Source organism: Sciurus carolinensis, chromosome 16, assembly GCF_902686445.1.
Source record: "Sciurus carolinensis chromosome 16, mSciCar1.2, whole genome shotgun sequence".
Taxonomy (NCBI): Eukaryota; Metazoa; Chordata; class Mammalia; order Rodentia; family Sciuridae; genus Sciurus; species Sciurus carolinensis.
The window spans coordinates 48812426-48840398 of record NC_062228.1 but is presented as its reverse complement, the minus strand read 5'-3'; the positions used below and the strand labels follow the sequence as shown (position 1 = coordinate 48840398).

Below are 27973 nucleotides of genomic sequence, written 5' to 3'. Positions count from 1 at the left end.
AACGGGAACAGTGGGTGCCAGGGCACTCCCCTACCCCCAGTAGAATTAAGACCATTTGCATCTCATTTACATCCAGTCCTGGGCCTTAGAGGTTGAGGGGGGTCCCATGGGTCCCAAGCCAATCTGCCCCTCACAGGCTCTCAGAGCCCAGGGGACAAGGGGGTGGAGCCCATTGCACAGTTCTGCAGCTAGGGCAGGAAGCGAGAGTGGGGAGGGGGAAGGCCACAGCCCTCAGAGGCAAGGCGGGAGCAAGGCTTGTGGGGAGGGAGGGAGGTGCCAGCGCTCCTAGCTCCAGCCCTGAGGCCCTGCTGGCCCCTGGGCACAGGCCTAGCTCAGGCCTCCAGGGATGGACCTTGTGGACCCCGACATCTTTAACAGGGACCCCCGGGACCATTATGACCTGCTGCAGCGGCTGGGTGGCGGCACCTATGGGGAAGTCTTCAAGGTGAGGAAGCCCCTCCGTCTCCATCACCCTCAAAACAATGATCTTTGGGTTGAGACTCAATAAGGGACAGAGTGCAAGAGGGTCCCAGTCCTTGACGGTGTGGAGGGATGCTGAGAAGGACTCAGTGATGGAGGCTGCCTGAGAGCCAACTTCCCCTTTTCCAGGCTCGAGACAAGGTGTCCGGAGACCTGGTGGCACTGAAGATGGTGAAGATGGAGCCTGGTGAGAGAGGGCCCAGAAACTCCTTCCCCACCCCTCCCCCACCGCCTGGCATGTCAGGATCCCCTTCCAGTGACTCCCTGTCTGCAGCCACTTTTCTCTCCTGCCCCTCCTTGCAGACGATGATGTCTCCACCCTTCAGAAGGAAATCCTCATGTTGAAAACTTGCCGGCATGCCAACATCGTGGCCTACCATGGGAGTTACCTCTGGTGATCAGCGTCAGGGACCCAGCCCAGCCCCTGACTCAGAGTCCTCATTGCTGAATGGACACCCCCTAACCTGATCGCCTCTCCTGAACTTCCACTTTTGACCCAGACACCCTAACCTGACCTCCAACCTTGAACTCCCACTTTTAATTGGGGCACTCCCTAGCCTGATCCCCAGATCAAAGTCCCGCTTTTCTGACCAGGGCACTCCTAACTTAATCCCCAATCCAGAACTCCCATTTCTGACCCAGGGTCCCCGAAATTGATCCCTTCCTATTAACCACATCTGAAATCAACTCCCTTCACACAAATCTCCCATCATTCTGCCCTTTGGGTTCCCCAATTTTATTCTGCTCTTTTAATATGAACCCCTAAATTCTCTGACCTCTAGAATAATGTCCCAGCTGCCCCAGTAATGACCTCAGTTTCCTGGATCGGGCATCCTGGGCCTTTCTGTCCCATCCAAACCTCCACACCCAGTGATATCCCCTGTCACTTGGGAAGGCCTGGGACAGTGGAGGGGTGCACTGGATTTGGAGCCCAAAGATTTAGGTTCAAATGGAGTTGCCCAGAAAACAGATTGCCAGTCTGAGCCTCAACTTCCTTTTCTGTAAAATGGGAATGAAACAGTCTTACTCTGGTGGACAAGGGGAGACAGATGTCACCCATGCATTCAAGTTCTTACTGAACTAGAACAAGACAGTGAACCAGGGGCTGTCCTATAAATAGTAACATACTACTTTTGTTATTATTACTCTCGAACTTTCATAGGTTGCAGAAGCTCTGGATCTGCATGGAATTTTGTGGGGCTGGCTCTCTCCAGGACATCTACCAAGGTTAGAGGAAGGACCAGGGGATCCAGGCCCCCCTCGCCCTTCAAATCCACCTCTCCGGTTCCGTGTCTCGGTGCTTGTGTTTCTGGGAACCGTCTTCCTGTTCCACGTTTCGTGCCACAAGCTCCTCCTCAGCCTGGGTCTGGCCTGGAGGATGCTGAGGATCCTGTGGGGGCTGAGCAGGCACGGGACCCTGCTCTCCAGCACCTGCCAGTCCACCCTCAGTCTGTCTGCATGCATGTCTTGATGTCTGCATCTTCTAGTAGAGGCCTATTCGTGTGTGTGTGTGTGTGTGTGTGTGTGCGTGTGAGAGAGAGAGAGAGAGAGAGAGAGGGAGAGAGGGCGGGGGGGGGGATATTTCTGCATTTTCCAGCTCAGATTAGATGTCCACATTTTCATTGAATGAGTGAATGAATTTCTGGTTCCCTCCCTCAGCCTGCTTTTCAGTCTCTTGGAAAGTTTGAGGGTGGGCTTCTGGTGGTCATCACCTCTCTCTCTTTTTCCTTCTCCTCCTCCTCTTTGATTTTGGCGGTGGGGAGGGAACCCAGTGCCTGGTGCCAGCCTGGCAAGCGCTCTCCCCCTGAGCCACGGCCCAGCCCTCCTCTCTGAGTTTCTGTTATTCGCTTCTCCCCAATAATCTCCCCGATTCCCTCTGGCCCAAGACCTCAAATGTCAGAAAAGGAAGAACCTAATTCAGAAGCTCTCAGGGGGCTGGGGAGTAGCTCAGAGGTAGAGGGCTTGCCTGGCGGCCCTGGGTTCCATCCCCAGTACTGCCCAAAACACCCTCCACGGGGGGAAACTGAGGCCCGCAGAGAGGAAGTGACTCGCCTGGCAGGTTTCTTGGACCTGGTTTCTGCCCTCCTCTGTGTCTTGTCTCTCTCTCTTGTCCCCTCTCCGTGCCCCACCCCCACCATGTCTGTCTTTCAAAATGCCTGGCATCCCACTGTTTGGTCCCTGCCTCTCTCGCTGTCTCTCAGTTGGGCTCTGTCACCATCTCTCTCTCTCTGTCTCTCTGTCTCTGTCTCTCTCTGCCATTCCTCGTTTTGCAGTGGGTCATGTCACTGCCCTGTCGGGAGGCCTCCCACGGCTCCTCTGTCCCTCCAGAGGGAGGCCCCAACCTTCAGGGCCTCTGCGCTGGCCGTGGCCTCCCCAGGCTGACCAACCGGCCTTCCTCCCACGGTCTTCCTCCTTCCTGCTCTGTCCCCCCAGGAACCTTCCGCCCCCGTCCCTGCCCTTGCCATTCCTCTTCTCCCTCTGAGGAGGACCCTCATGTCCCCTGCTTTCTAACCTTATGACTCCCGGGTGTAAATGTCACAGCCTTTCCCACACATGTTTCCTGTTGTTGTTTCTTGCCGTATTTTCGTTTATTCTTTGTTAGCACATATGTACGTACGCACCCATATACTTACATTAAATTTCCCCCACTGGTGCTGGGGGTGGACCCAGGGCCTGGGACGTGCTTGGCAAGTGCCCTGCCCCTGAGCCACATGCCCAGCCCTCTGGACTGTGTATTTTACTTGCTTATCATCTGTCTTCCCTTCTGGAATGTTCTCTCCGCGAGGGCAGGGATGTGTCTCTTGTTCACAGCTGTGTCCTCAATGGTACACAGTAGACACATCATAAACGACGGCTGAGTCACTGTCTCCCTCTGGCCTGCATCCCTGTCCCGGGCCTCCTGACCTCCCGGCCTCCCCTTGGCCTCTCTCTCCCACTTCCCACCTGTCCCATCCTGTGTCCCCTCTGCTTTTGCCACTCTCTCAGCTGGTGTGGGTAGGTGGAGCCAGGGAACCCCCCACAACTCCTCCCCCACTTCCTGGCTCCCGTCCAACACCTGGCCTGGCCGGGGTGACCTTTGCAGTGACTGGCTCCCTCTCAGAGCTCCAGATTGGCTACGTCTGCCGGGAAGTGCTCCAGGTGAGGAGGTGTGGGGATCCTGGGAGGACGGAGCTCCTCCCACCCACAGGCGTCCCCAGCCCCCTTGTCTGCCTCCTCCCCAGGGGCTGGCCTATCTGCACTCACAGAAGAAGATACACCGGGACATCAAGGTGGTCTGGGGGCGAAGCTGCCACTAGGGCTGGAGCCCAGGAGATGGGAGTGGCTTTTGGGGGGCTCAGGGGATGAGTGGCTTGCCCTGTGGAGTGGAGGGACCAGGTGGGCAGCAGTGGGGTGGGGAGGGGTCTCTGGCAGCATCTCATCCTTCCTCTTGTCCCCAGGGAGCCAACATCCTCATCAACGATGCTGGGGAGGTCAGGCTGGGTGAGTGCGGCCTCCGGCTGTGGACAGGGAGCTGACTGGCGCCCGGGTGCTGAGTCGTTCTCTCTCTCCCTCTGCCTCCAGCTGACTTCGGTATCTCTGCCCAGATTGGGGCGACGCTGGCTCGACGCCTGTCTTTCATCGGGACACCTTACTGGTGAGGGTTTCCCCGCCCGCGTGGGGCCGTTCCGCCCTGGCCACTGGGACTCTCCTCCTGGCCTCGTTCCCTGCCCCGACCTTTCCTCTGGAAGCCTCTTGGCTCTCTGCCTCTCTCTGTGCTCTCTTTGGCTTGGTGTTGTGTTGGTTTTTTCTTGATCTTTCTCTTCAGATCTGTTTCTGAATTTTTTTTCAGCCTGTGACTATCTCTTTGTTTCTGTCTCTGATTGTTTTTTTTCCTTTTCTTTTCTTTTTCTTTTTTTGGTGCTGGGGTGGAACCCAGGCCTCACACACGCTAGGCAAGTCCTCCACCCCTGAGCTGCCCCAGCTCTGTTCCCCTCACTCTCTGTCCCTCTCTTAGTCTCTGCCTTACTCTCTGTCCATCGTGACTTCTGTGACCCTCTGCCTCTGGCTCTGTCCACTTCCCCTTGCCCCATTCCTTCCCTTCCCCCTCCCTTCCTCTCTGTCCTCTGCCATCCCTGGCTTTCTGAGGGTCTCTGCCCCCAGGATGGCTCCAGAAGTAGCAGCCGTGGCCCTGAAGGGAGGGTACAACGAGCTATGTGACATCTGGTCCCTGGGGATCACAGCCATCGAACTGGCCGAGCTGCAGCCGCCACTCTTTGATGTGCATCCTCTCAGGTAGGCAGGTCTCCCTCGTCCCTGAGACCCTCTCAACCCTGACCCTGAAGGCCACCCTCCAGCCTGCGCCTCATATCTCGATCCCTGGAAGGAGACGCCCAGGGGTCCCCCAGCACAGAAAGCCTCTTCTTCAGCCATCAGGTCTGGCCCCCCAGGGGGTCTGAACCCCATGTTCTTCCCCTGCTGTTCTAGAGTTCTCTTCCTCATGACCAAGAGTGGCTACCAGCCTCCCCGGCTGAAGGAGAAGAGTAAATGGTAAGGGAGGCTGATGTGGGGAGGGCCAGGAGGGCAGGGCCAGGGCTGGAGGGCGCGACGGCAGAGGCCTCTAGTCCCCTCACCCCAGCACCCGGCTTCTTCCTCCCAAGGTCAGCGGCCTTCCACAACTTTGTCAAAGTCACCCTCACCAAGAGCCCCAAGAAACGACCTGGCGCCACCAAGATGCTCAGTGTAAACCTCCCTCCCTGAGAAGCACGCCACCCCCGCCCGGCCTCCCTGCCCGGCCTCCCCGCCCAGGGTTCCTTCTGCAGCTCCTTAGAACATTCATGATTTAGTGCCACAGAACCCCCAGGGTCCCCCTCAAAGTCCCTGGCCCCGCAGAATTTCCCACGACCACTCCAGATCCTTCAAAGTATATCCCCAGACTTTTCTGAGACCCCTCGTTACCAGAACTCACAAATTCCCAAGACCCGCTCCTGAGAGTTCTCTGGAATTCCAAGGAAATGCCTGTCTCTTCTAAGACTCCCCTGGAGTTCTCCAGGCCTCCCTCTGAGGGCCCTGCAGGCTTCCAGTCCCTTAAACTTCTCAGAGGTCCCGGATCACCTGCCTTCTCCCTCAGCAGGCATCTTCTGCCGGATTCCCTTAGGCAGCTTCTCAGGCCGGGTCCCCTCCCTTCCCAAAACCCAAGCCCTTGTCCCATGACTCCCTCTTCCTTCCCCAGCACCAGCTGGTGTCCCAGCCTGGGCTGAACAGGGGCCTGATCCTCGATCTTCTTGACAAAATGAGGAATCCTGGAAAGGGGCTCCCCGCGGGTGAGGCTGAAGATGAGGAGCCTGAGGTAAGGGCCCCCCTCACCGGGGGCAGGGACCTCGTGGCCTGTGCACAGGCCCGTCCCCCTGCCAAGAGTGGCCCGCCACACCTCCCTTAGGATGAGCAGAGCAGGAGGAAGGAAGCGTGGCACAGGCCCGGTGCCGAGCGTCACGGCAGAGGGGACCCAGGCTGCTGGTGGGGGCTGCCTGGGGGCCATGAGCACTGATGCGGCTGCCCTTCCACCCAGCCACCCCCCACCATCCCGCGGCGTATCAGGTCCACCCACCAGTCCAGGTCTCTGGGGATCCCAGATGCAGACTGCTATCGTGAGTAGAGAAGCCTACAGTTTGGGGACACCTGATTAATCCTTTAATAGATCTAAGAGAGCCCCTCTACCTACCATCAGGCCACTAGAGACCCCCATCACCATCTGATCCCCTAGGAGACCCAAAGAACCTGTCACCACCTGACCTACGGAGCAACCATAGAGACTCCCACCCCTCCAGGCTGCAAGCAGACCTCATGAGGCCTCCCATCGCCACCCCGACCCCAAGGACACCTCAGAAATCTATCAGAATCCCTGATATCCCAATGGATTCTTTTTTTTTTTGTACTGGGGATTGAACCCAGGGGCACTTAACCACTGAGCCACACTCCCAGCCCTTTATATATTTTATTGAGAGACAGGGTCTCACTGAGTTGCTTAGGACCTTGCTCAGTTGCTGAGGCTGGCTTTGAACTCTCGATCCTCCTGCCTCAGCCTCCCGAGCCTCTGGGATTATAGGCGTGCTCTGTCACCTTTTGAAAACACTCTCTTACTACTTTGGGCCCTTCTATCCCCTGATCCCAAACCCGGACCCCCAGTGAGACCTTTGTGGGCCAAGACCCTTCCTCTAAGGGACAGTGCCAACCCCTGAGAGCCTGACTCTAACGCCCCACCTTTCTTCTTCCCTCATCCTTCTTGCCACCCCTGCTCCTGGCTCACTGGTTATCTCCCCTCCCAGGGCGGCACATGGAGTTCAGGAAGCTCCGAGGAGTGGAGCCCAGACGCCCCGCCGACAGCACCGTGAGCTGCCTCCCCACCCCCCACGTGCCCTCCCCTGCCCCTGGCCGTGGCTGACCCTTCCCTGTCCCACAGGCTCGCTTACAGCCACCTGCGGACTTCCGGAGCAGCAGTCCCAGGTTAGGGCCCCCTGGGGGGTGACGGGAGGGCGCTGGATGTATGTGGGAGCTGCCTGAAGCTCATGCCTGCCACTCTTCAGGAGCCACCTGTCAGAGTCCGACGATGATTACGACGACGTGGACATGTAAGAGCCCAGCCCCCAGGTCCCCTCCTCAGCCCCAGCTACTGACAAATGCCCAGTTGACCCCACCTTCCTTCCACCCCAACCCCAGACCCCCCGTCCCTTCCTCCTGGTCCTTGAGCCCTGCCCTGACCACCAGCTGCCCAGATGTCACCTGCCCCAGCTGCACACTTTTCCCCGGCTGTCCACTCCGCCTGTCCTTCGGCCAGTCCCAGGTGTGGCCCCCAGATGGGTGCTCCTGCCCCGCCCTCAGGCCCCGATCTTTGGGCATCTTCTCACCCAACCTGACTAAACCTCAGTCCCCGAAAATTTGCCGAAGGCCAGCCCTGATTCCCAGACCCAGAGTCCGCCCCAGTTGTCACCCACCTCCCCCCAAGCTCCCGGCCTAGGGGCCGCCTCAAGGCCACTCCTCGTGTGCGCTGGGCTTCTCCATGGTGCGGCTGTAGGGCGAGACCTGGACGGCGCCAGGTCAAGCCGTCCATCACGGGGCGCCGCATGGAGTCAGAGGCCGACGTGCCCCAGAGCTGCTGTCGCTGTCATCACCCTGGCTCTTGGTCCCCTACCCCCAGCTCCCACAAGACCGAGCCGCCCCTTCCCGCTGACCTCCCAGCCCAGGCCTTCAGCCTCATCCTGCACCCCTCTGTCGTTCCAGCCCCGCCTCTGCAGAGGACACCCCGCCTCCACTGCCCCCCAAGGTAAGGCCCTGCACGGAGGCCGGGTCCTTAGATGCAGGGACACTGGCCCTCTAGGGCTGGAGTCTGGGAGTCCTGGAGGCGGGTCCGTTTGGACCTAGAGGTGGCGGCCCTCAACCTTGGGATGGACTCGAGCTCAGCCGTGCGGACCCTGCCTGGGAGCCCGTCCTAGGCCTGCCCTGCCGCCCAGCACCACCCTGTGGCTTGTGGAGCGTGTTGGTGTCTGCGATGGGGGTGTCCAGGGGAAGCCCGGGCCAGATGCAGGCCCTGGTGGGGAGGGTCAGAGCCATGGCGGTGCAGTCTGCGGAGGCAGGGGTTGGGGTGGAGAGGCCGCCTAATGCGTTTCCTCCATGTTCCTCCCCTGTCTCCAAAGCCCAAGTTCCGTTCTCCATCAGATGAGGGTCCTGGGGGCACGGGGGATGAGGGGCAGCTGAGCCCAGGGGTGCTGGTCCGGTGTGCCAGCGGGCCCCCTCCACGCACCCCCCGTCTTGGGCCTCCTCCCGCCGCCCGCAGCCCCCACCTCACTGCCCACTCAGGTAACGGGATGGACTGGGAACGGGGGGTGGGCAGCACTGGGGGTTCTGGGCCTGACTTTCCCCCCTTCCCCAGAGCCCTCACTCTGGAACCCCGCTTCCCAGGAGCCTGACCAGCCCCCACTGCTGCCCCCTAAAAGGGAAAAGATGAAGAGAAAGGTGAGGACAGCTGCGTGCCTTGGGATGGGGCCGGGATGCCCAGCAGGGATGGAGAGAGAGACAGTCTGCACGGGCCAGGCGCCTGCCAGGCTTGCCGCGGGCCCAGCCACGCAGAGAGCGAGGCAGGAGGGCCAGCCCTGGCAACAGCATGGGAGGCTCCAACTCACACACACACAAGAAACAGAGATCCCGAGGTAGCTATTACCTCCCACTTCACAGATGGAGAAACTGAGGCCCAGGGCAGGTAGGTAGCCTCCCAGGTTGTTGATATAGCAGCCCTCCTTACCCATGGTGGTCACTTTCTAAGACTCTCACAGGATGCCAGGAACTATACAGTACCCGACCCTATGCACACATAATTATGATGGAGTTCAATTGATAAATTAGACACAGTAAGAGATCAACAACAATAATAATCAAGTAGGATAATTTTAACATGATAACTGTAATGAAAGTCATATCAAACTTGTGATTTTTATTTTATCCCTGGAATTTTCCACGTTATATTTTTGGACTGTGGTTGGCCACGAGTGTCTGAGACCATGGAAAGCAGAGCCGGGAATGGGGGTGTCTCCTGTGTACCTCTGAAGAGGCAGAGGCGGGAGCTGAACCCTGGCACGCTTGCCCCGAGTGTTAACCACTGCATCTTCCTGTCCCCTGCTTGCTTTTGCTGGATCTGCTGCCCCACCCCTCCACGGCCTGCCCAGGAATGTGCCCTTCTTGTAAAGCTGTTCAATGGCTGTCCCCTCCGGATCCACAGCACAGCAGCCTGGACACACCCCTCCACCAAGGGTGGGTCTTTCATAAGGTCCAGGGGGGCCTGAGGGGTGGAGAAGCCAAGGGGTGGAGGCCTGGAGAGGAGCTTTAATGGCAGGCGCAAGGGCAGGGACAGGGGAGGGTCCCGGTGGGGCAGGAGTGTCAGGGTGGGATCATGGTGGAGACTGCAATTGCAGTCGGATTTGGGGATCCCAGAGGGGAAGAAGGAAGAAGAGTTGGAGAGTTAAATCTAGAAAAATTAGAGTTTGGGGGTCAGGGGTGCCCAAATTTCACAGAAAGGATAGAGTTTGGGGTACAAGATGGATATACAGAAGGTCAGCTAGAGGTTCAGGATAGAGAGACTGGGGTCAGCATTTTGGGGTTAGGAGCCTTAGGGATCAGAATGCTACAGAAAAGGCAAGTTTGGGATCAAAGGTATAGAGAGGAGGGGTCAATATTAAAGGAATTGCGTCAGAGTTCAGGGCTAATGCTGGACGGAAAAAGTTGTATTGGGGGTTGTCTGCGTTTGGAGATCCACGTGAAGCCAGGATTAGCAGCTGGGAGTCAGACGTGGGGAAGGCTTTCTTGGGAGGCAGGTCTAAGGTTGGGGTAGGAACTAAGGAGACAGGGCCAGGTTCTGATGTCAGAGACAGAAGAATCACCTGAAAGTGGCAAGTCACAGGGAGGGGACCTTGAGACTGGCTTAAGGGACTAGGCAGGGTTTGAGTTCAGATTTGGGGAAACAAAGTCTGGGATGAGAATTAGAGAATAAAGCATCAGAACTGCGGACTCAGGGCCAGTGTTTGGGTTCAGACACGGGGGGCTCTGGGAAGTGCCCCAGGATGAGGAAGGTCCCAGTGTCCCCTCTCTCTGTCCCTTCCAGACCAGCACCTGCTCCTAGGGGCAGAGGAAGGCATTTTCATCTTGAACCGGAATGACCAGGAGGCCACACTGGAGATGGTGAGGGACAGCCTGAGGGTTGGGCAGCGGCAGGGTGGAGTGGGGGGTCAGTGGGGTGTTACAGGAGCATCCCCCCATTCTCTGCAGCTCTTTCCTAGCCGGACTACCTGGTTATACTCCATCAACAATGTCCTCATGTCTCTCTCAGGTCTGGCTGTGGGTTGTGGGGAGAGGTGAGGGTCAGAAATCAAGGGTCAAGGGTCAGAGAGCTGGGAGGTAGATGAGCAGAGCTTAAGAAAATTTAGGCTGCCCTGGCCCTGAGGCCTGGCTTCAAATCCCATCCATTTCTCCACCTTGGGACATAAGGCAAGAGAGCCTCGGTTTCCTCGTGTGTAAAATGGAGCTCACAATAGTCCTCAAGTCAGTCTTGAGATAATTTCTACAATAAATTAGTCTTTAAATAACTTTGATCAGAACTTGTTGTGACTACTAAAATAAAGTGAGGAAGTTATAGATTTTTAAAAATCTGTGTCATTATTTTGTAAATATTTTGTACAAAAGAATTTCTAGTTTTGAGGGAAACATCAAGGCAAACAGGATTCCCGAGCCACTTACTGTCTTATCTGTCATAATAGACTTTAGAATTTCTAGATTTTTTTCTTAAACTTTAATATGTGTAGTTCCATCTGAGTGGTTAAGTGTCCACCATTTAATTTCTTACATGGCCACAGGCACTGTGAGGATAGGGAACACAGTCACTACTGAGCCAGGTACAGCGCCTGGCCTACACTAGGCCTTTAAAATGTGTTCAATGAGAAATGAATGAATGAAAAGCGCTTGAGATTTGCAGTCTTGGGAGTTTTAGGTGAAGGGCTGGGGCCCCGTGAAGGGACTGGGGGAAAGAGGTGGTATCGGGGTCCTATAACTGCTTCCCCCCACATGCACACACACTGCAGGAAAGACCCCCCACCTATATTCTCATAGCATCCTGGGCCTACTGGAACGGAAAGAGACCAGAACAGGAAGCCCCATCGCTCACATTAGCCCCCACCGGCTATTGGGAAGGTAACAGCCCCCAAGGACACCACAGAACCTTAAGACCTCCGCTCCCCCTATTGCCCTCCTACCACCCATTCACACATACCCCTTTTTTAGAAGAAACATAGTCTCCACCAAGATCCAGGACACCAAGGGCTGCCGGGCGTGCTGTGTGGGTGAGCAACAACCCAAGGGGTGTGCAAGGGGGGCGGGGCCGGGGGCGGGGCTTGGGCTGCATCCGCGCTAGAAGGTTGCAGAGTTCAGGCGGGTTGTCTAGGTTGTCCAGACCCGGGAACGACCTGCGGGAGGACAGGGGATTGACCCTGACCTCTTGCCCATCCCCACAGCCGAGGGTGCGAGCTCCGGGGGCCCATTCCTGTGCGGGGCGCTGGAGACCTCCGTGATCCTGCTCCAGTGGTACCAGCCCATGAACAAGTTCCTGCTGGTCCGGGTAAGGGCCTTGGGGCACCGGGTGCTGGGGACTCTGAGCAGGCGGTGAAGCCCCGCCTCCATCGAGGCCCCGCCCACCCCTCGCGCTTCAGGGGACTTCCTATTCTTAAGCGCCGCCCCTCGCACCTGGCCCCAAGGATTGCTCAGACCCTGTGCCCCGCCCCAGATTTCTAAGGAGAGCCCATTCAGGGCTTGTTCCTTTGAATATCTTTAAATACCTAAGAGAAGATTTTGCTGTCCTTGAGGCCCTATACCTTGGGGGTCCCTGCCTGTATCCAGGTTGTCTCGCCTTCAGTCAAAGCCACACCCATTCCAAGCCCCTGAGTTTCTAAGGAGGCGCCAAGCTCTGACCAGGTCAGAGTCCTCTGACCCCTGAAATTTCCAGACAGCATCTCCCATGACTGGGGTCCCAGGATCTACTTCAGAAGGCCTAGGCCTGCCCCGTCGCTGTGGCGCACGCCGGTAATCCAGCGACTCTACCGGCGACTCGGGAGGCTAGGACAGGAGGATCACAAGTTCGAGGCCAGCCTGAGCAAATTAGCCAGGCGATTTATGGAGACTGTCTCAAAATTAAAAATAAAAAGGGCAGGGGCTGTGGCTCAGCGGTTGGGCGCCCCTGAGTTCAGTCCCCAGTGCGGCAAAAAAAAAAAAAAAAAAAAAAGTCCCTGGCCTGCTGCAAGGCCATGCCCCTCGCAGGCCACTCCCAGCTCCCACTGATCCCACCCTCCCCTGTGGCCAGCAGCAGGTGCTGTTTCCACTGCCCACGCCTCTGTCAGTGTTCGCGCTGCTGACCGCGCCAGGCTCCGACCTGCCGGCCGTGTGCATCGGCGTGAGTCCGGGCGGGCCCGCGAAGTCACTGCTCTTCCACACCGTGCGCTTCGGTGCACTGTCCTGCTGGCTGGGCGAGATGAGCACGGGTGAGGGGGCGGGGCTGTGACTGGGCGGGGCTGTGACTGGGCGGGGCTAATCTAGAGGCGATTCTGACCCAGGGGTGGGACCGCGGGTTGATTTAACTGTGGTGAGATTTTCGCGGTGGGACTTGGATGGTGGGCGGGGCCTAGCCTACTTGCAGGGGACACCCTGGTCTTTTGGGAAAAAAAGAGAACCCGGTGGAGTTGGTTCTTAACTCCCTTCCTCTCCAACAGAGCACAAGGGACCAGTGCAGGTGACCCAGGTAAAGGAAGACATGGTGATGGTGTTGATGGACGGTAAGAACCCCTGCCCCGTCCCTCGCCGTTTCTCTGGCCAGAACCGCGCCTCTCAGAACCCTGAGCCCGTCCAGGCCCCGCCCGACTGCTCCCCCACCCGACTTCCTTCTTAGCTTTTCTCACTGAATATATTGCCTAGTCCACTAGTGACTGCTAGTGACTGGCGCTGCTCTGGGTTCTCACACCCTCATCCTTCTTGCTGCCAGGTTCCCTGAAGCTGGTGACCCCAGAGGGTGCCCCAGTACGGGGGCTTCGCACATCTGAGATCGCCATGACGGAACCGGTGGAGGCCGTGGGTGTGTGCAAAGATGGGCGTGCCCGGGGTCAGGGATGGAGGCTCGAGGGACCCCCAGGGTAACGGGTGCCGCTTTCTCTCCAGCTATGGTTGGAGGTAGGCTTCAGGCCTTCTGGAAGCACGGAGTACAAGTGTGGACGCCAGGTTCGGAGCAGGTAAGCTCCTCCGCTCCAAACCCTTCACCCTGCCTTGGTCATCACATTTAAAGACGGGCCTGGAGTCCTGGAGGGAACCTTCTTCCAGCTGCAGTTCAGACAGCACCCCTTCTTTGCCCCCACGGTCTCTCCAATTCCAGTCTGTGATGCTGTGCAAGGGAGTCTGTGTCTCTCTGAGCCTCTGTGCCCAAACTGTAGGATGGCGGTCAAGAGCATGGACCAGACTGCCTGCATTGGAACGAGCTGAGTGACCTTAGGCACGTGACTTCACTGTCCAGTGCCTCATTGTCCTTTGGCAAATGGAGGGGAAATGGGGCTTATCTCATGGAACACTGTGTCAGATTCTACCATTGCATTTTAATGTTTTGCTTAATCTTTACAATAACCTGTCAGATAGGTACTAAGATTTTACAGGTTAGTGATCTGAGGCACAGAAAAGTTAAGTAACTTGCCAGAGGTCACACAGCTGGTACCTGGTGTCAGATCTAATGCCAGCCACACAGAAACCTCTCATTCTTCTCCTTAAGGGAGCCATGTTTGTGGGGAGTGGGGAGGGATCTTCTGGCTCTGACACACACACTTTCTCCCCAGCTGCTGCAGGAGCTGAGAGACCCCACCCTCACCTTCCGTCTGCTTGGTTCCCCCAGGTATAGTGGTGGGGAGGGGACGGAAGGTCCAGAGAGGGGCTTCTGATGGGAGAGGGCATCCTGGGGTGTCCACAGCCACCTGTACCTTTGGCCTGGACAGTCATCTGTCTTCCTACTCCCATCCCTTTTCCCATGGTTTACTGCCTGCACAGCCGTCAAGGGGGCATTTTCATTTTGTAATTTTATTTTATTTTTACTTTTAAGCTCTTAAAATAATTATTTTGATTTTATTTTGACATAATTTAAAATTTGCCAAGAAGTTGGAAAAGTAATACAAAAAAATTTCTCGAATCCCTTGCAGATGCCCCAAAAAGTAACCTAAAAAAACAAAAACAGAAACAGAAACAAACAAAAAACCCCAAAAATCTATATTTGTTTTATGCATTTGTCCCCCTTTGATCCTGAGGACTGAACTCAGGGCCTCTCGCATACAAGGCACATGCTCAACCACTGAGCATGGCCCCGGTTCTCCTTCTCCTCCACCTCCTCTTCCTCCTCCTCCTCCTCCTCCTCCTCCTCCTCCTCCTCCTTCTTCTTCTTCTCTCTCTCTCTCTCTCTCTCTCTCTCTCTCTCTCTCTCTCGTTGTTAAGGGGGATTGATCCCAGGGGTGCTCTTTATCACTGAACTACATCTTTTATTTTTTATTTTGAGACAGGATCTGGCTGCATTGCTTAGGGCCTTGCTAAGTTGCTGAGGCCTCAAACTTGTGATCCTCCTGCCTCAGTCTCCCAAGTTGCTGGGATACAGGCATGCATCCCCGCCCCCTGACTTCTTATTTATTATTAAATTTTGAGAAATGGTCTCATTGAGTCATTTAGGGCCTTGCTAAATTGCTGAGGCTGGCCTTGAACTTGTGATCCTCCTGCCTCAGCCTCCAAGTCACTGGGATCACAGGTGTGCACCATCCTACCTGATCCATTTATTTATTAATATCAGCATCCTGCCATGGATTTCTATTTCATTCTATTCATTCTGTAATCTATTACTATCGTTATTTATCTTGAGGCACAAATAGTCTCAGGTTTAGCCAATAGGAGACCCTTTAAGGGGCTCCATTTTTTTTTTGATAAAGGAATTTTAATTATCAATCCTGTCAATGGTTACACAGTTCAGAATTTACATTAAGATAATGACTGCAAGAGAATGAATAGATGTGGCTGTAGAGGTGTCTGTTTTAACAGCTTTATTGAGATATAGTTCTTATACCATGCTCCCTTTGTCCTTTGGATGTATAGTGGGGTCGGGGGGGAGGGCAGTCTTTTCACAACCCATGTCTGACCATCTCACTCTCTGCTTCAAGTCCTCCTGTGGCCTCAAGGAAACACTCAATCCTGGTCTCACCCTGCAAGGCCCTGACACCTCTGGTGACACCCCAGCTGCTCTTCCTCATCAAAGCTTTGGCACATCTGTTCTCTCTGCCCAACACTTTTTTTTTTTTTTTTTTTTGGTACCGGGGATTGAACTCAGGGGCACTTAACCACTGAGCCACAGCCACAGCCCTTTTTATATTTTATTTAGAGGCAGGATCTTGCTAAGTTGCTTAGGGCCTTGCTAAGTTGCTGAGGCTGGCTTTGAACTTGCAATCCTCCTATCTCAGCCTCCCCAGCTGCTGGGATGACCGCACCCAGCCCAGAACACTCTTTCTTGCTCTTCCCTCCTGAACCTCCTGCAGGCACCCCTGTGCATTCTTTGGGGGAACCTTGGCTGGCCGCCTGGGGTGAGTTTCCCTGCCATGCACCCCATGCTTTTTTGCACCCTTGTAATTCACCGATTCTCAGTGGTCCCCCAGAGACTTGGAGCTCTGCAAGGGGAGGGACTGCCGGCGCAGTCACTGTTCTGGCCCAGCACGGGGCTGGCACAGTCGCTATTATTTTGTGAATGAATGAATGAACAAATGACCCGATTTCTCACTTCCGCAGGCCTGTAGTGGTGGAGACACGACCAGCAGATGATCCTACTGCCCCCAGCAACCTCTACATCCAAGAATGAGTCCCTAGAGGGTCTGTTAGGAACCAGTCCTTGCATCCCTCCCTCCAAGAGACACACTAGTGGTCATGTTGTAGCCTCATCTTCTAATAAACGTGACTTTAACCTCTACTGTCATCTTGTTTTTCTGGGGGGAGGCAGAATTTCTGGATGCCCCCACCCCCAAAATTTCAACAACCCAACAGTGATGCCCGGAGTGTTGCACAGGTTTTATTTCTCCAGTACAAGGTCACCTCTCCCTCATCTTCCTTGAGAGGAGGGGTTTGGGGACAAGGGGCTTTCAGTGAGAATAAGGCACTTGAGGTGGGGTGGGGGGTCGGCTGGGCTGTCTCAGCTAAGCTGGTCCTCATACTGCTTGCGGAAACAATCGCCGGCCGGGAAGAAATCCCAGCATCTCTCCTGGTACATCTTCCAGACATAAGACTCCTAGGTTGGGGGAGGAGAAGAGTCCTTTGGTCACATCTTGACAGTGATTTAAGCTTTCTACTGCCACCTGGTCATTGGCTTTATATCAAAGCTCTCCACATCCCTGCCCCCTGTCGTTCATTAACACCCCCTTACCTGACCCGTGTGTTCCGTCTCGTCCTTGTTTATCAGATACATCAGGAAAAACCTGAGGGAGGGAGGACGCAGGAGGCCGGTCAGAGCCTCTATTACCTTCTGATTGGCCGGCTGCGAACCCACCCACAAGGACACCACAGCCCCTTCCCTAGCTCGCCTAGGCTCAGTAACCCCACCCCTGGCCTTCCTGGCCACGCCCAGTCCTCCCGATTGGCCAGCGGGCCTGCGCTCACATGTAATTGGCCAGGTTGTGCTCCTCCAGCGTGTGGGTCTCAAATCCATGCGGCGTAGTGTCAAAGTAGTCGCTGCCTATTCCGCAGATGAAGCACTTGGTCTGTAGGTGGTGAAAGACTTCAGATTTGAAGCCCATTTGATCCCCCAGCATCCCATAATCCCTCTGGGTCACCCCAGACATAGCCCACCTCCATATCCTCCTTCACTTGCTCCTGTTGGTCTCGGAGCTCACCAAAAGCGTCGATAATCAGACCTGGGGAGGCAGAACGCAGGTCAGGGCTCGACTCAGACCCAGTTCAGACTCCTCCTACTCCCGGCTACCTACCTCTGGACCTGGCCTTCCATCCCCCATCGCCCCAATCTCACCCTACTTCCTAAGAATAAAACAAGGTGTTTCTTAAATACTTATTAAAGACACTTAAAAGGTATAAACTGACTTATTCCTCATGACAACCTGAGGTTTAGCACCATAAATACTCCCATTTTGCAGATAGAGAAACTGAGGCCACTTGCCTAAGGTCTCACAGTAGAAGCAGAGCTGGAATCAGAATCCAAGCAGACTGGATCCTGGCCTGTATTTTTGGCCATGGAGCGAGCCTGCCTCTGGGCGTTAAGCATCCACCCCCAGCACCACCCAAGCCAGCGCTGACCTTGGATGATGGCCAGCAGGATGATGATGACAAAGAAGAAGAAGGTGATGTCGAAGACCACCCGGTAGAGCTCATATTCATCGCCCGCTGGGTCCTCGATCTCGTCCCCGATGCCCCCACCGGCGCGGACGCCCACATACATGTGGAACAGGTAACACTGGGGATGAGAGGAGAATCGGTCACTCGCTGCAGTGTTCAGAGGACATGCACCAAGTGCCAACCAAGGCTCTGGGCGAGGCAGGGCTGGAGACACAGCAGTGACAATGACAGCCTAGAGCCTGACCCTCTCAGGGCTGGGAGATGCAACAACAGTGACAGCCCAAACGTGGTCAGGGCTATGATAGACTGGAACCGGCAGAGGGGACCCGGCATGGATGCCACAAGCACAGTGTGTCAGCTGGAGAAGGGCAGGAAGCTCAGAGAGCTCAGCGAGGTCTCTGACCCCAGCTTGGCCATCGGCGAGGCTTCCTGGAAGAGGGATGCGTGTGAGCGCTGCATGGCTGGTGGGAAAGAGGGTTCCAGGCAAGAAAACCACAGGTGCAACCTCGCAGTCAGGGAGGAAAGACCAGATCTTGCAGACTGGGGGTGCAGCTCAGGGGTGGAGCACCTGCCTCGCGTGTGCAAGGCCCTGGGTTCCTCTTGTTCCCATGAGGAACTGAAAGAGATTTAGAGCTGGAACGTGGAGCTGCTGTGCGCACGAGTCAGGAGCAGGAGCAGCAGGGAGAAGGGAGAGGAAGCAGAGCCCGGCTACAGGGCGCTGCAGCCTGGCCCAGAGTGGGCAGGGAGGGCTTCCTGAGGAGGGTGAGGGGTCATGTGAAGGGATGTGCATGTGGCGTCTGGGATTGGGGCACAGACGGAGGTCAGGTGCACAGGGCCTGTGTCAGGAGGAAACAAGGTCTTAGAGAACTGAAAGAGGAACAGGCAGCCAGAAAGCAAAAAGCAAAAGGGACTGTGCTCCCACTGACACAGGTCAGGCTGGGAGCTTTCCCCGCCTTTGTCGGCAACGTGAGGCTTAATAAGAGTTCAAGTCACTGATTGGTGGGGAGGAAGCTGTGGGTGGGGAGGTCGGTCTGATGGGGCCTCCAATGTCGGGCAGAGGAGCTGGACTCACAGATCATTTTCTGAGACAGTCCCCTGAAATGATTCTTTTAATTGTGGCCCCTGTCTCTAGTAAGTTAAAGTCAATTTGGGTTAGGTGCACTGTTATTATAACAGAAGAAAAAATATAAATATTTGTATGCTGGTACTTTCATTTTTTCTTACTTTTTATTTTTTGAACCCCATCCCCATCCCTTTTTATGTTTTATTTTGAGATAGGGTCTCACTAAGTTGCTTGGGCCTCACTAGGTTGCTGAGGCTGGCCTCAAAGTCGCCATCCTCCTGCCTCGGCCTCCCCAGTCTCTGGGATTACAGACGTGGTCTACCACATCCAGTGCATGCTGGTACTTTAGTCTGTGTAATCTTTAATACATGCCAGGCACTATTCTAAGCCTTTTTCCCCTTGGTGGTGCTGGGGATGGAGCGCAGGGCCTCGCATATGCTGGGCAAGCTCTCTGCCTCTGAGCTGCACCCCCAGCGCAATAACACGTGGTTCTAACAACTCAAATACTATCACGACCATGGCGAACACTTCCGCAGCACTAACTGCGTGTCTGGCACCTTGGACGCATCAGCTGTCATAAGCCCACCAGCGAGCGGCTGCTCCTCGCTCCCTTTACAGACCGGGAAACGAGGCCAGTGACCACCCTGGGGAGGGGCTCACCGTCATCATGTCGTCACACTTCATGTCCGGTTCGTCCTCATCCTCACTCTTGTTGTAGAACTTGCGGAAGAAGTTGAAGGCCACCACGGTGTACAGGTAGACCACCACGGCCAGCAGGCCCACGGTCATCACCAGCTGGGGGCGGGCGGGCGGCTCCATCTCTGCGCAGGCACCGCGCGCAGCCCGCCCTGCCCTGCCGGCCCCGCCCTCCCAGCGCCGCCCCCCCAGACTGCCACACTGGTCCCTCCAGGTCCCTCCACACCTGCTTCCCGTTGTGGGTGACGGAAGAGAGGATGGTGCGCAGCGTCTTGACTCCCATGGCGATGTCCAGCAGGTGGGCGGCAAAGAAGAAGTTGTTGTAGTGTCCCAGAAGGGACATCACCATGTACCAGCCCAGGTACAGGAAAGACTGCGGGCACACAGGGCGGGGTCAGGGAGCCTGCCGAGCCCGCTGGGGCCGGGCAGTGAGGGTCTGGAGGGCCGAGGCGCTGCGGGCGGGGAGCACCGGGGGGCAGTGGGGAGCCCTCTGCAGAAGGCGGAGCTCTCTAAGGAACCTCAGGGTGAGAAGGTCCCCTCCGCTCAGGGTACAGGGGCTCGGGAGTCAGCCTGGGGCGGGCGCCTGGGCACGCACCCGCGCCCCTCCTAGAACCCCACCCTGCTGTCCCCGCCCCCTCCTCACATTGTCCGTGAAGATGACACCGAACTTCCAGATCTGGTACTTCACGTCGATGGACATGAGCCTGTGGGGGCGAGCAGGGGAGGGAGACGGCCGGTTCCTGAGGGTCAGCCCCCGGCCACCTCCCCTTCCTACCCAGGCCGGGGGCCATCGCTGGCTCACCAGGTCAGCAGCCCCGGGGGAGGGTCGGGCTTGCGCTCGTTGTGGGCCGTGATCTCCAGCGTGGCCAGGTCCATGCCCAGCAGCTCCGCGATCCGCTCCCGCCCAAAGATGTCCCCGTGTTTGTCCAGAACCTGCGCAAGAGCGTCAGACCATGCAGATGTGACTAGAGGGAGAGTATCATGGCCCGTCTGAGGATCCAGAGACACTCTGAACTTTGGATAAGAAAGCGGGGAACATTTTTCTAGAGAGAAGGGCAGAACTTTCTTCAGATAATCACGGTGAAGGATCAAACATGATAAAGGTACAGCTGATTCAGTAACCAAATTTATTGGGATAATTTATTATTTTAGGCAGGCAAGGAAGCCTCTGTAATTGGGCCCTCTGTCGCCTGTGAATTTATTTTCTCCTGTTCTCCCCTCATTCACACATTCCAGCCACACAGGCCTCCTCCATGTTCCTCAAACACACCAGCACATTCTTGCCTCAGGGCCTTTGCTGGAACTGTTTCCGTCTAAGACACTCTTCCTCCAATTTCCATCTGGCTCACTTCCTCACTTCCTTATGAATTAGTATGACCTTTCCTGAACCCCTTACATAAAACAGCAACCTCCCCTGGCAGACACACACACATGCTCCCCAACCCTCTACTCTGCTTTATTTATTCCGGGTATTAGGGGTGGAACCAAATGCCTCACACATGCAGGGTAAGTGCTCTACCACTGAGCTACATCCCAGCTTCGAAAGCTTTATTTTTTTCTACAGCTCTTATTATCATCTACACAAGATCTATCTTTGCAAATAACGTGTCAGAATTATTGTTTTCTTTACTGCTGGAACCCAGTTTCCAAAAACACTTCCAGCACACAGTAGCTACTCAATAAACATCTATTAAGTGAATGAACACTAGGAACACCCTACACTTATCTTTTGTTTTCCTATGGGCTTTCCACTCATGTAGTAAGACATACAGTCCTTACAACAATCCTGTGGGGTCAGCCCTGTTATGACTCCATACTTTGTTTTTATTTTACTAAAAAAGTTTTTTAGAGCCAGGGTCTTGTCATGATGCCCAGGCTGGCCTCGACCTTCTGGGCTCAAGTGATCCTCCTGCCTCAGCCTCCTGAACGGCTGGGACTACAGGATTACCCATGTTGAATATGAGGGAAGCCAAGGCACAGAGGACAAGCTGGGCGTGGAGAGGCAGGCAGCCCTGCTCCCCTGCTCCCCCTACGCCAGTCGCTCTGCTCTCTGTGTGTCCCCTCGTTGGAGAGGGAAGCGTGGCATCATGCCATGTCCCCATGGCAAACCAGTGCTCCTCAGAAAGCCACGCCCCTTGCCCAAGGTCACACATGAGGCAAGTCCTTGGCAAAGCTAGGATGGCCTGATAGCAGACAGGGACCCTGCCCAGGAGGCCCTCCCCAGCCTCGTCCTCACCTTCCGCTTGACAAACTTGTCCCAGTAGTTGCTGGGGAAGGACCTGCCGAGAGAAGGCGCCTGTGAGATGTTGGTAGGGAGGCCCGGGAGCCTCCGGCCAGACTGGGAAGGTGGAAAACCCAGTGCCGCTTCTTCCTCAGTTTCAGGTGGGCTCTGTCACCCAGGCTGGTCCTGAACTCCTGGGCTCCATGGCCCCCAGCCTCGGCCTCACGGGGAGCTGGGACTGGCACCACCGCACCCAGCCTGGTGCTCTCCTCACGGAGGACCCGGCGCTGTGGGGACTCTGCTGCCATCTTTGGTGGGGCCCAGGTGAGGCAGGGGCGCTGCATTCAGAGCCACGTGTGCCAAAAGACCCCGGGACTGCTCCCAGGGAAGGCCCTGGGTGGTGCCCCGTGGGGCCGGGACCAGCGCACGCCCCAGCAAAGGGCCCGCTTCCTCACGGTTCACCCGTCCTGCCCGATGACTCTGGGTCCTGGTTCACCGGCTCTCCCAGTGACAAGCATCCCACCAAGGTGGCCGGAGAGTGTCATTTTGTGAGGGGTGGAGGGAGGCTATGTGAGGAACCCACGGATCCTGACTAGCTGAAGCTTCCGGTTCACTGCACTTCGGTCCCTGCAGAGCCCGGGATTGTCCTGCTGTGTACGGCGTGAGCTCCTTCAACCTTTCAGCCTGTCACCATTTGTCACGGAGCATGATCTTGCTTTCTGGCCCAATAAAATAACCTCTGTTCATCTTTTGCTTCCCTGGCCTGGTCTGGAAACTGCCATTGCTCCAAGGAGCCTGGCTCCTTCCTTTTTTCTTTTTAGATTTTTATTATTTATTTACTTACTTGTATTGGGGATTGAATCCAGAGCACTCTGCCACTTAGCTAGAGCCCCGCCCCTTTTATTTGGATGGGGCCAGACGAGCTCCTTCTCCCTGGCTCTTCATTTGCTAAGTTGCCCCAGCTGGCCTCAACTTTTGTGGTTTTTTTTTTTTTTTTTTTTTTTTTTTTTTTTTTTTTGTGGGGGTGGGGGGGTACCAGGAATTGAACCCAGGGGTGCTTTACCACTGAGCCACAACCCCAGTCCTTTTTATTTATTATTTTGAGACAGGGTTCTGCTAAGTTGCTTAGAGCCTCACTAAGTTGCTGAGGCTGGCCTTGAACTTGCAATCCTCCTGCCTTAGCTTCCTGAGTGGCTGGGAATTTCTTTTTTCTTTCTATTTTTTCTTTTCTTTTTTTTTTTTTCAGTACTAAGGAGTACGCCCAGGGTCACCCTACCGCTGAGTTACACCCCCAGTCCTTTTTCTTTTTTATTTTGAGACAGGGTCTCACTAAGTTGCTTCGACTGGCCTTGAACTTGAGATCCTCCCACCTTAGTCTCCCACATTGCTGGGATTCCAGGTGTGCACCATGGCACCCAGCTGATGTTCTTATTTATTTTTTGTGGTGCTGGGATGGAACCCAGGGTCTCTCCTGTGCTAACCAGGTGCTCTGCCACGGAGCTACACGGCAGTCCCTGGTTTTCTTACTCCGGAGACGCTCCCCTAATGATGCTGTGGGCTTGGGGTGCAGCTGGCAGCTAGAGTCCCCTTCGCGGCCACACACATCCTCTTTCCCCCTCTGGGTCCAGGGTAAAATCCTGACTTCTTATTTCCCACTCTCGACACCTGGGTGAGAAAGGCCCCTGGGGACAGGGTTTGAAATGCATGTCCCAGCACAGACACCTTGGCTCATACCCTCCAGGATGTGGCCCAGGAACCTCCATGTGTCCTCCAAATCCCCCACAGGAACTTTGTTTTTTTCTTTCGTGGTGCTAGAAATTGATCCCCAAGCCGCAGGTATGCTAGGCAAGCCCCCACCACTGAGCCACCTCCCCAGGACGCCCCAGGGGAACTTTAATGCGTGGGACATGTTTCTGTTTTGTAGAGATGGAAACCAGGCGTGGGGCGCAGCAGGGGAGCGTGGGAGGCCTGGGCCTCCACCTCCCTGCCTCCCTGAGCGGGGCTGGGCCCTTACGGCGTGTTGAGCACCAGGCGGTCCCACTGCCCCTTCACGTCGTCATCCTCAGGCTGCTCTGTGATGTAGAGGCCGTCGAACTCCAGCTTCCGGGCCAGCTCCTTCTCCCGCTTGAAGATCACCAGGGGCACCTAGATGGCCGAGGGGCTGCCGTTAGGGTCCTCCCAAGGCCAGCGTCCACCTGAGATGCCGAGGGGAAGGAGCTTCCCCAGGACGGCCAGGGCAGAACTGGGAGGGGCAGGGAGGCCCAGGCAGAGGGTCACGCCAGGAGGGACCAACACGGAGGAGCCCAGCATGCTTCCTGGTGCCGGCTGGGGCTTCCGGAGGGCGGCAGGTGGAAAGCCCAGCAGCTGGGCAGAGCTGCCGACTTTCTCCTGACCACTAGGTCGTGAGAACTCTGTTCATTTAACAGTGAAGTCACGAAATTTATTAAAATGGCCTGGCCTCATGGAAGCCAAAGGGCCTCGATGTCCCCGGGAGGCACTGAAGGCCTCAGCACACCTGTGGTCAGAGCGCACATCCCTGTTGGCATCCACGGAATGCCTAAGACACCAGGGACCCCTACAGGTCAGGGACCAGCTGGCCAACTGGCAGAAAATTACATTCCAAATTTGCCTCCTGACCCAGAAATGACCCGTCGACCAAGCATGGTATGGATGATTCTGGACTTGGCTTCTCTGCTTCAGTTCCCAGTTCAAATGTCATCTGTGCTGAAGACCCCAAGCCTGTGCCCAGAGCCCCAATCTCAAGCCCTCTGTCCTCATCACTGTGACAGCCCCTCCCCCCCAACCCTGCCCCAGGTCCTCCCGGCCAGTGCCCAGCATCCTTTCCCCTGCCAAGCCTCTGCCCCAGGACCATGGTCATGGCTCACCTTGAGGCAGTTGTAGCCAATGATGCAGAGAAAGGCCACCAGCGTGTGCAGCAGGCTCAGACACCGCAGGGCAGGCTCCATGTAGCCCGTGCTCTCCTCCAGGAAGTAGTACACCATCTCATCCTCGTCGCCCTCTGCCTCCTCACCAGCTCCCGAGCCCCAGCCCGAGCCGCCACCAGACCCTGCACCCGACAGGTCTCCAGCTGCTGACCCCTCCATGTCGTCCTCCCCTGGTGGAGAGTCTGAGACCTGAGGTGGGGACGGTGGTCCATCAGGGCAGGGACTCTGGTACTTGGGACCTAGTCTGCCACAGCCAGACTCCACTAACACAATTAGCAGCCTCCATTTCTGAGGCTGGATTGGCCCACTATAAGGCTCAGCAGGACCGTCAGTCAAGTTGGAGGGGCGGGCAAAGGACTGAGCTTGCAAATCAACTGTCCCCATTATGTGCCCATTGAATGGAGCACCAAGTGGACCAAAAACAGAACTGGTTCATCTTGATGACAGTCCTAAAGAGACTGACCACAAGTAACACTGACAGATGAGACAGCCGACATATCCAGCACTTCCGACAGGCCAGGTACTGTGCTGAGTGCTTTGCACCTACTAATCCTCTTTTAACCCTCACAGCTCTAATCAGTGGACACAGTGACCAGCCCACACTGTAGGTGAGGAAACTGAGGCCAAGCACCGTGCTCACATCGTGCAACCAGTGAGCGGGGCAGCCGGGACTCCATCCCCCAAAAGTCGTGCTCTGATCCCTCTCCCGCTTGCCTTTCCGTCCTGCTGTTCAGAGCCCTGGAAAGATCTCGAGGGCCCCTTTTTCCTGCGGGAGGCCTATTCTTACCCTCTGTGAGTCGCCTGCTGGAGCCTCCCCACAAACCTCTTTCAGGGACATGAAAGCAGCCACCATGACTGAGTTGGTGGGTGGTGCAGAGAGGGGAGGGTCTGCCCGAGCACAGGCTGGCAGGTGCCAGGGCAGTGCCAGGGACACAGCTCCAGCTGGCTCCTGCTCCAAGTCCTGCGGACACTCAGGCCTCGGCCCAGAAGGACCCAGACACCACTACCCACTCCCCTGGGATCCTGAGATCCGGCGTCCAGGTCCCAAGACCTTAGGGTTCCTAAGAATGCTGAGCCCAACACCCAGTCACTGCGAACTTGTGGGGGTTTAGCCTCCCCTGCTCCTGGTCAGCACCTTATAAAACAGCAAGATGAAGTTGATGGCGAACGCCAGGAAGAGGGCAAGGAACCGCAGCGTGTAGAAGTTCCGGGAGAGGTAGTTCTAGAAGGGGAGGGAGGAGAGAGCTCACTTCCCGCTTCCTTGCTGGAGAATCCATCCCTTCGTTTACCCACAGTCAGAGTACCGTGGTGCTCAACAGTTGGCGCCACGACTTCCTGCTTATTAAGTACTTACTGTGTACCAAGACCTGGACTGAGCGCGTCATATAAAATATTGATTAATTCTCACAACCCTATGAAGTGGGGACTGCTCTTACTCCCACTTGACAGATGATGAAACTGAGGCTGGGAAGGTGGTGTCTTGCTCAAGCACACGTAGCTAGAGTGGCAAATCTAGGACCGTGTGCGTGGAACTGAACCCAGGGCCTTGCACACACCTGGCAAGTGCTCTACTGCTAAACTACACCTCCAGCCCTGGACCTGGGATTTGAACCAGGCAGTCAGACTCCAGAGCCCACATCCCCTCTCCGCTCTGCTGCTTCCCGCGCGGTCCCCTGTCTGCTTTATCCCAGGCAGGCACATTTTCTTCTGTCTCTCCTTTTCTCTCCACCTCTCCCTCTGTCCTTCACTCCTACCATGAATCTTCACTGAACCCCCACCTGTGCAATATGCACCCCGGTCCAGACCACCCTGGAGAGGAGACAGGACCCTGCCTCCCACATGCCCTCCCTCCTTCGGGACCAGGATGAGGAAACGGGATCTTGCTCAGGAGTTGCAGGAGCTCAGGCCTCCACAGAAGGGAGCTGGGGCTGGTGTGGGGCTTGGACCCAGGAAACTGGCCATGGTGGAGGGCCAGAGCAGTGGCCTCAGCTGGGGTCAGCTGTGGCCGGAGGATGGGGTGAGGCACTCCAGATGAGCAGAGGTGTGGAGGAGACGGCGAGGAGCCAAGCGAGGGCCACTTGGAAATGCTGCCCTGTGCTGAGGTCCCGGCTCCGTCTGGGGACAGCTCTGCCTTCTCACAGCCTGGATTCCTCTTGGAGATGAGTCTGGAACTGGTGAGCTCAAGACCAGCCAGGGGAGAGAGTGGGGTCTCCCTGGGAGAGGAGTTTCAGCAAATCCCTGCTGGGAACTCACCAGGAATTTCACTCTCTGCACTTCCAGTTCCCCCCAGAATTCCGACCCCGCACTTCCGGCTTCCTCCTTCTTTGGAGGGGGTGGAGGCGGTGCTGTCTTCTTGGGGGGCTCTGGTGGAGGCTCAGGGACTTCTTCCTTCTCCCCATTCTCAGTACTGCAGGGCAGGACACAGACAGGTCAGGAGGTACCCGGCAATTTGTTCACTCGAAGCCATTCCCTGGGGGCCCATGCCATGCCTGGTCTGGATGGTGCTGGGACACAGGCAATCTCAGGTCCTGCCTTCATGGGGGTCCAGTCCAATGGGATGGAGGGGTCCTGGGTGGGATAGGGGAGGCTCAGGGGGTGGGAACCTAGAGGAGATACCTGCTCAACTTAGGAGGGGCTGGGTCAAAGCAGGCTTCCTGGAGAAGGAAGGACAGAGAGCATGGGAAAGCGCTCCAGGCAGAGGGAACGGCGCACACAGAGGCCTGGCAGGAAGTGGGGAGCATTAATTTCTCTGCCCCCCCACTATTTTTTGCAGTACTGGGGATTGAACCCAGCAGTGCTCTTCCTGAGCTACATCCCCTGTCCTTTTTAAATGTGTGTTTGAGTCAGGGCCTCGCTAACTTGCCAGTTGTCCAGGCTGCTCTAGAACTTGCCATCCTCCTGCCTCAGCCTCCTGAGGAACTGGGATTGCAGCTAGTGCGCCTGGCTGTCTGGTTCCCTTTCACAGAGCCTCTCCCTGTTCCTGAGTCTGGGTGGGTGATGCCAAGGTCACAAGGCAACTTAGGGCATTGAACTCAGGAGGCTTCCAGTCCAGGAGGGAAGCAGTGACGGGGCCATAATGCCCCAGGGCACTCACTCGGCTTTCTCGGGCTCAGGTTCGGGCTCTGGTTCTGGAGGCGGCTCCTCCTCTTCTCCATCCACCTGGGGACAGGGCATATGTCTGCCTTCTCGGTTTGCATCTCTCCTCATCCCCGCTGAGCTTTACATCTGCTCCACCCAAGGGGACCATGATTCCCGCAGTGCAGAAGGAAACTGAGGCTGGGAGAGGTGGACACCCAGCCAGAAGCGCTGCAGGGTAAGACTGCCTCCGAGAGGAGCTCTTGTCCCCGCGGCTTCTCATCCCTTGACAACTGCAGTCACAGCACCAGGGCCTGAGGTCACTCCGGGGGCCTTTCCCAGCTGGCTGCTTCATTCCCCACAACCATGTGTGTCTGTCTTTCCCATGTCCATGACTGTGTCCTTGAGTTTGCTGCGTCTTGGTCCCTTTCCTCCTCTAATTTGGTCTCTGGCTCTCTGGCTCCTCTGACTCCAGGTATCTGGCTTCTCTCTCCCAACACCCTGCAAGCCTTTCTCCAGGTCTCTGTCCCTGATCTTTCCGTGTCTCTCTGTCCCTATCTCTGAGGGGCTCGGTCCCGCTCCTCCTGA

General features: G+C 56.2%; 2 protein-coding genes across 8 annotated transcripts in view; one reads left to right on the top strand and one right to left on the bottom strand.

The window, feature by feature from the left end:
* Positions 1–258: 258 nt before the first annotated feature.
* Map4k1 (mitogen-activated protein kinase kinase kinase kinase 1) lies at positions 259–16007 on the top strand. 4 transcript variants are annotated; one of them, XM_047528529.1, is made up of 31 exons: positions 259–445; positions 610–667; positions 784–874; positions 1643–1707; positions 3563–3618; positions 3702–3749; positions 3918–3960; positions 4042–4114; positions 4621–4752; positions 4945–5007; positions 5118–5199; positions 5690–5806; positions 6026–6104; positions 6783–6844; positions 6917–6960; positions 7041–7085; positions 7735–7777; positions 8148–8310; positions 8384–8466; positions 9174–9258; positions 10106–10182; positions 10270–10330; positions 11079–11187; positions 11278–11336; positions 11508–11611; positions 12353–12527; positions 12756–12818; positions 13025–13114; positions 13198–13268; positions 13860–13915; positions 15835–16007. In XM_047528529.1, the coding sequence occupies exons 1-31, from the start codon at positions 347–349 to the stop codon at positions 15902–15904; spliced, it is 2466 nt and encodes an 821-aa protein (XP_047384485.1). In that variant the 5' UTR covers positions 259–346; the 3' UTR covers positions 15905–16007. The 4 variants fall into 4 exon arrangements, with proteins under 4 accessions (XP_047384485.1, XP_047384484.1, XP_047384487.1 ...); XM_047528528.1 differs by having other exon boundaries at positions 12350–12527; XM_047528531.1 differs by lacking the exon at positions 8148–8310 and having other exon boundaries at positions 8413–8466; positions 12350–12527.
* An 87-nt stretch (positions 16008–16094) lies between these two features.
* Positions 16095–27973, bottom strand: part of Ryr1 (ryanodine receptor 1) — a 119113-nt gene continuing 107234 nt past the window's right edge. For all 4 annotated transcript variants that reach the window (XM_047528523.1, XM_047528525.1, XM_047528524.1 and 1 more), the window contains 15 exons: positions 27405–27469; positions 26564–26717; positions 25446–25532; positions 24251–24499; positions 23380–23510; positions 21381–21423; positions 19947–20077; positions 19788–19848; positions 19371–19517; positions 19109–19243; positions 17347–17503; positions 16885–16949; positions 16696–16796; positions 16463–16514; positions 16095–16327 (listed from right to left, as the gene is read on the bottom strand). In XM_047528523.1, coding sequence (XP_047384479.1) covers positions 16232–16327; positions 16463–16514; positions 16696–16796; positions 16885–16949; positions 17347–17503; positions 19109–19243; positions 19371–19517; positions 19788–19848; positions 19947–20077; positions 21381–21423; positions 23380–23510; positions 24251–24499; positions 25446–25532; positions 26564–26717; positions 27405–27469 — 1674 coding nt within the window. In that variant the 3' untranslated portion in view covers positions 16095–16231. The remainder of the gene's footprint in view (positions 16328–16462; positions 16515–16695; positions 16797–16884; positions 16950–17346; positions 17504–19108; positions 19244–19370; positions 19518–19787; positions 19849–19946; positions 20078–21380; positions 21424–23379; positions 23511–24250; positions 24500–25445; positions 25533–26563; positions 26718–27404; positions 27470–27973) is intronic.

What these genes read in the sequence shown, in the direction of transcription:
- Map4k1 (XM_047528528.1), top strand. Translation starts at nt 347, where the DNA reads ATGGACCTTGTGGACCCCGACATCTTTAACAGGGACCCCCGGGACCAT. An exon ending in CCCAGATGCAGACTGCTATC is followed by an intron (nt 6,105 to 6,782) that starts GTGAGTAGAGAA and finishes CTCCCCTCCCAG; the next exon opens with GGCGGCACATGGAGTTCAGG. An exon ending in CCCCACCGGCTATTGGGAAG is followed by an intron (nt 11,188 to 11,277) that starts GTAACAGCCCCC and finishes CCCCTTTTTTAG; the next exon opens with AAGAAACATAGTCTCCACCA.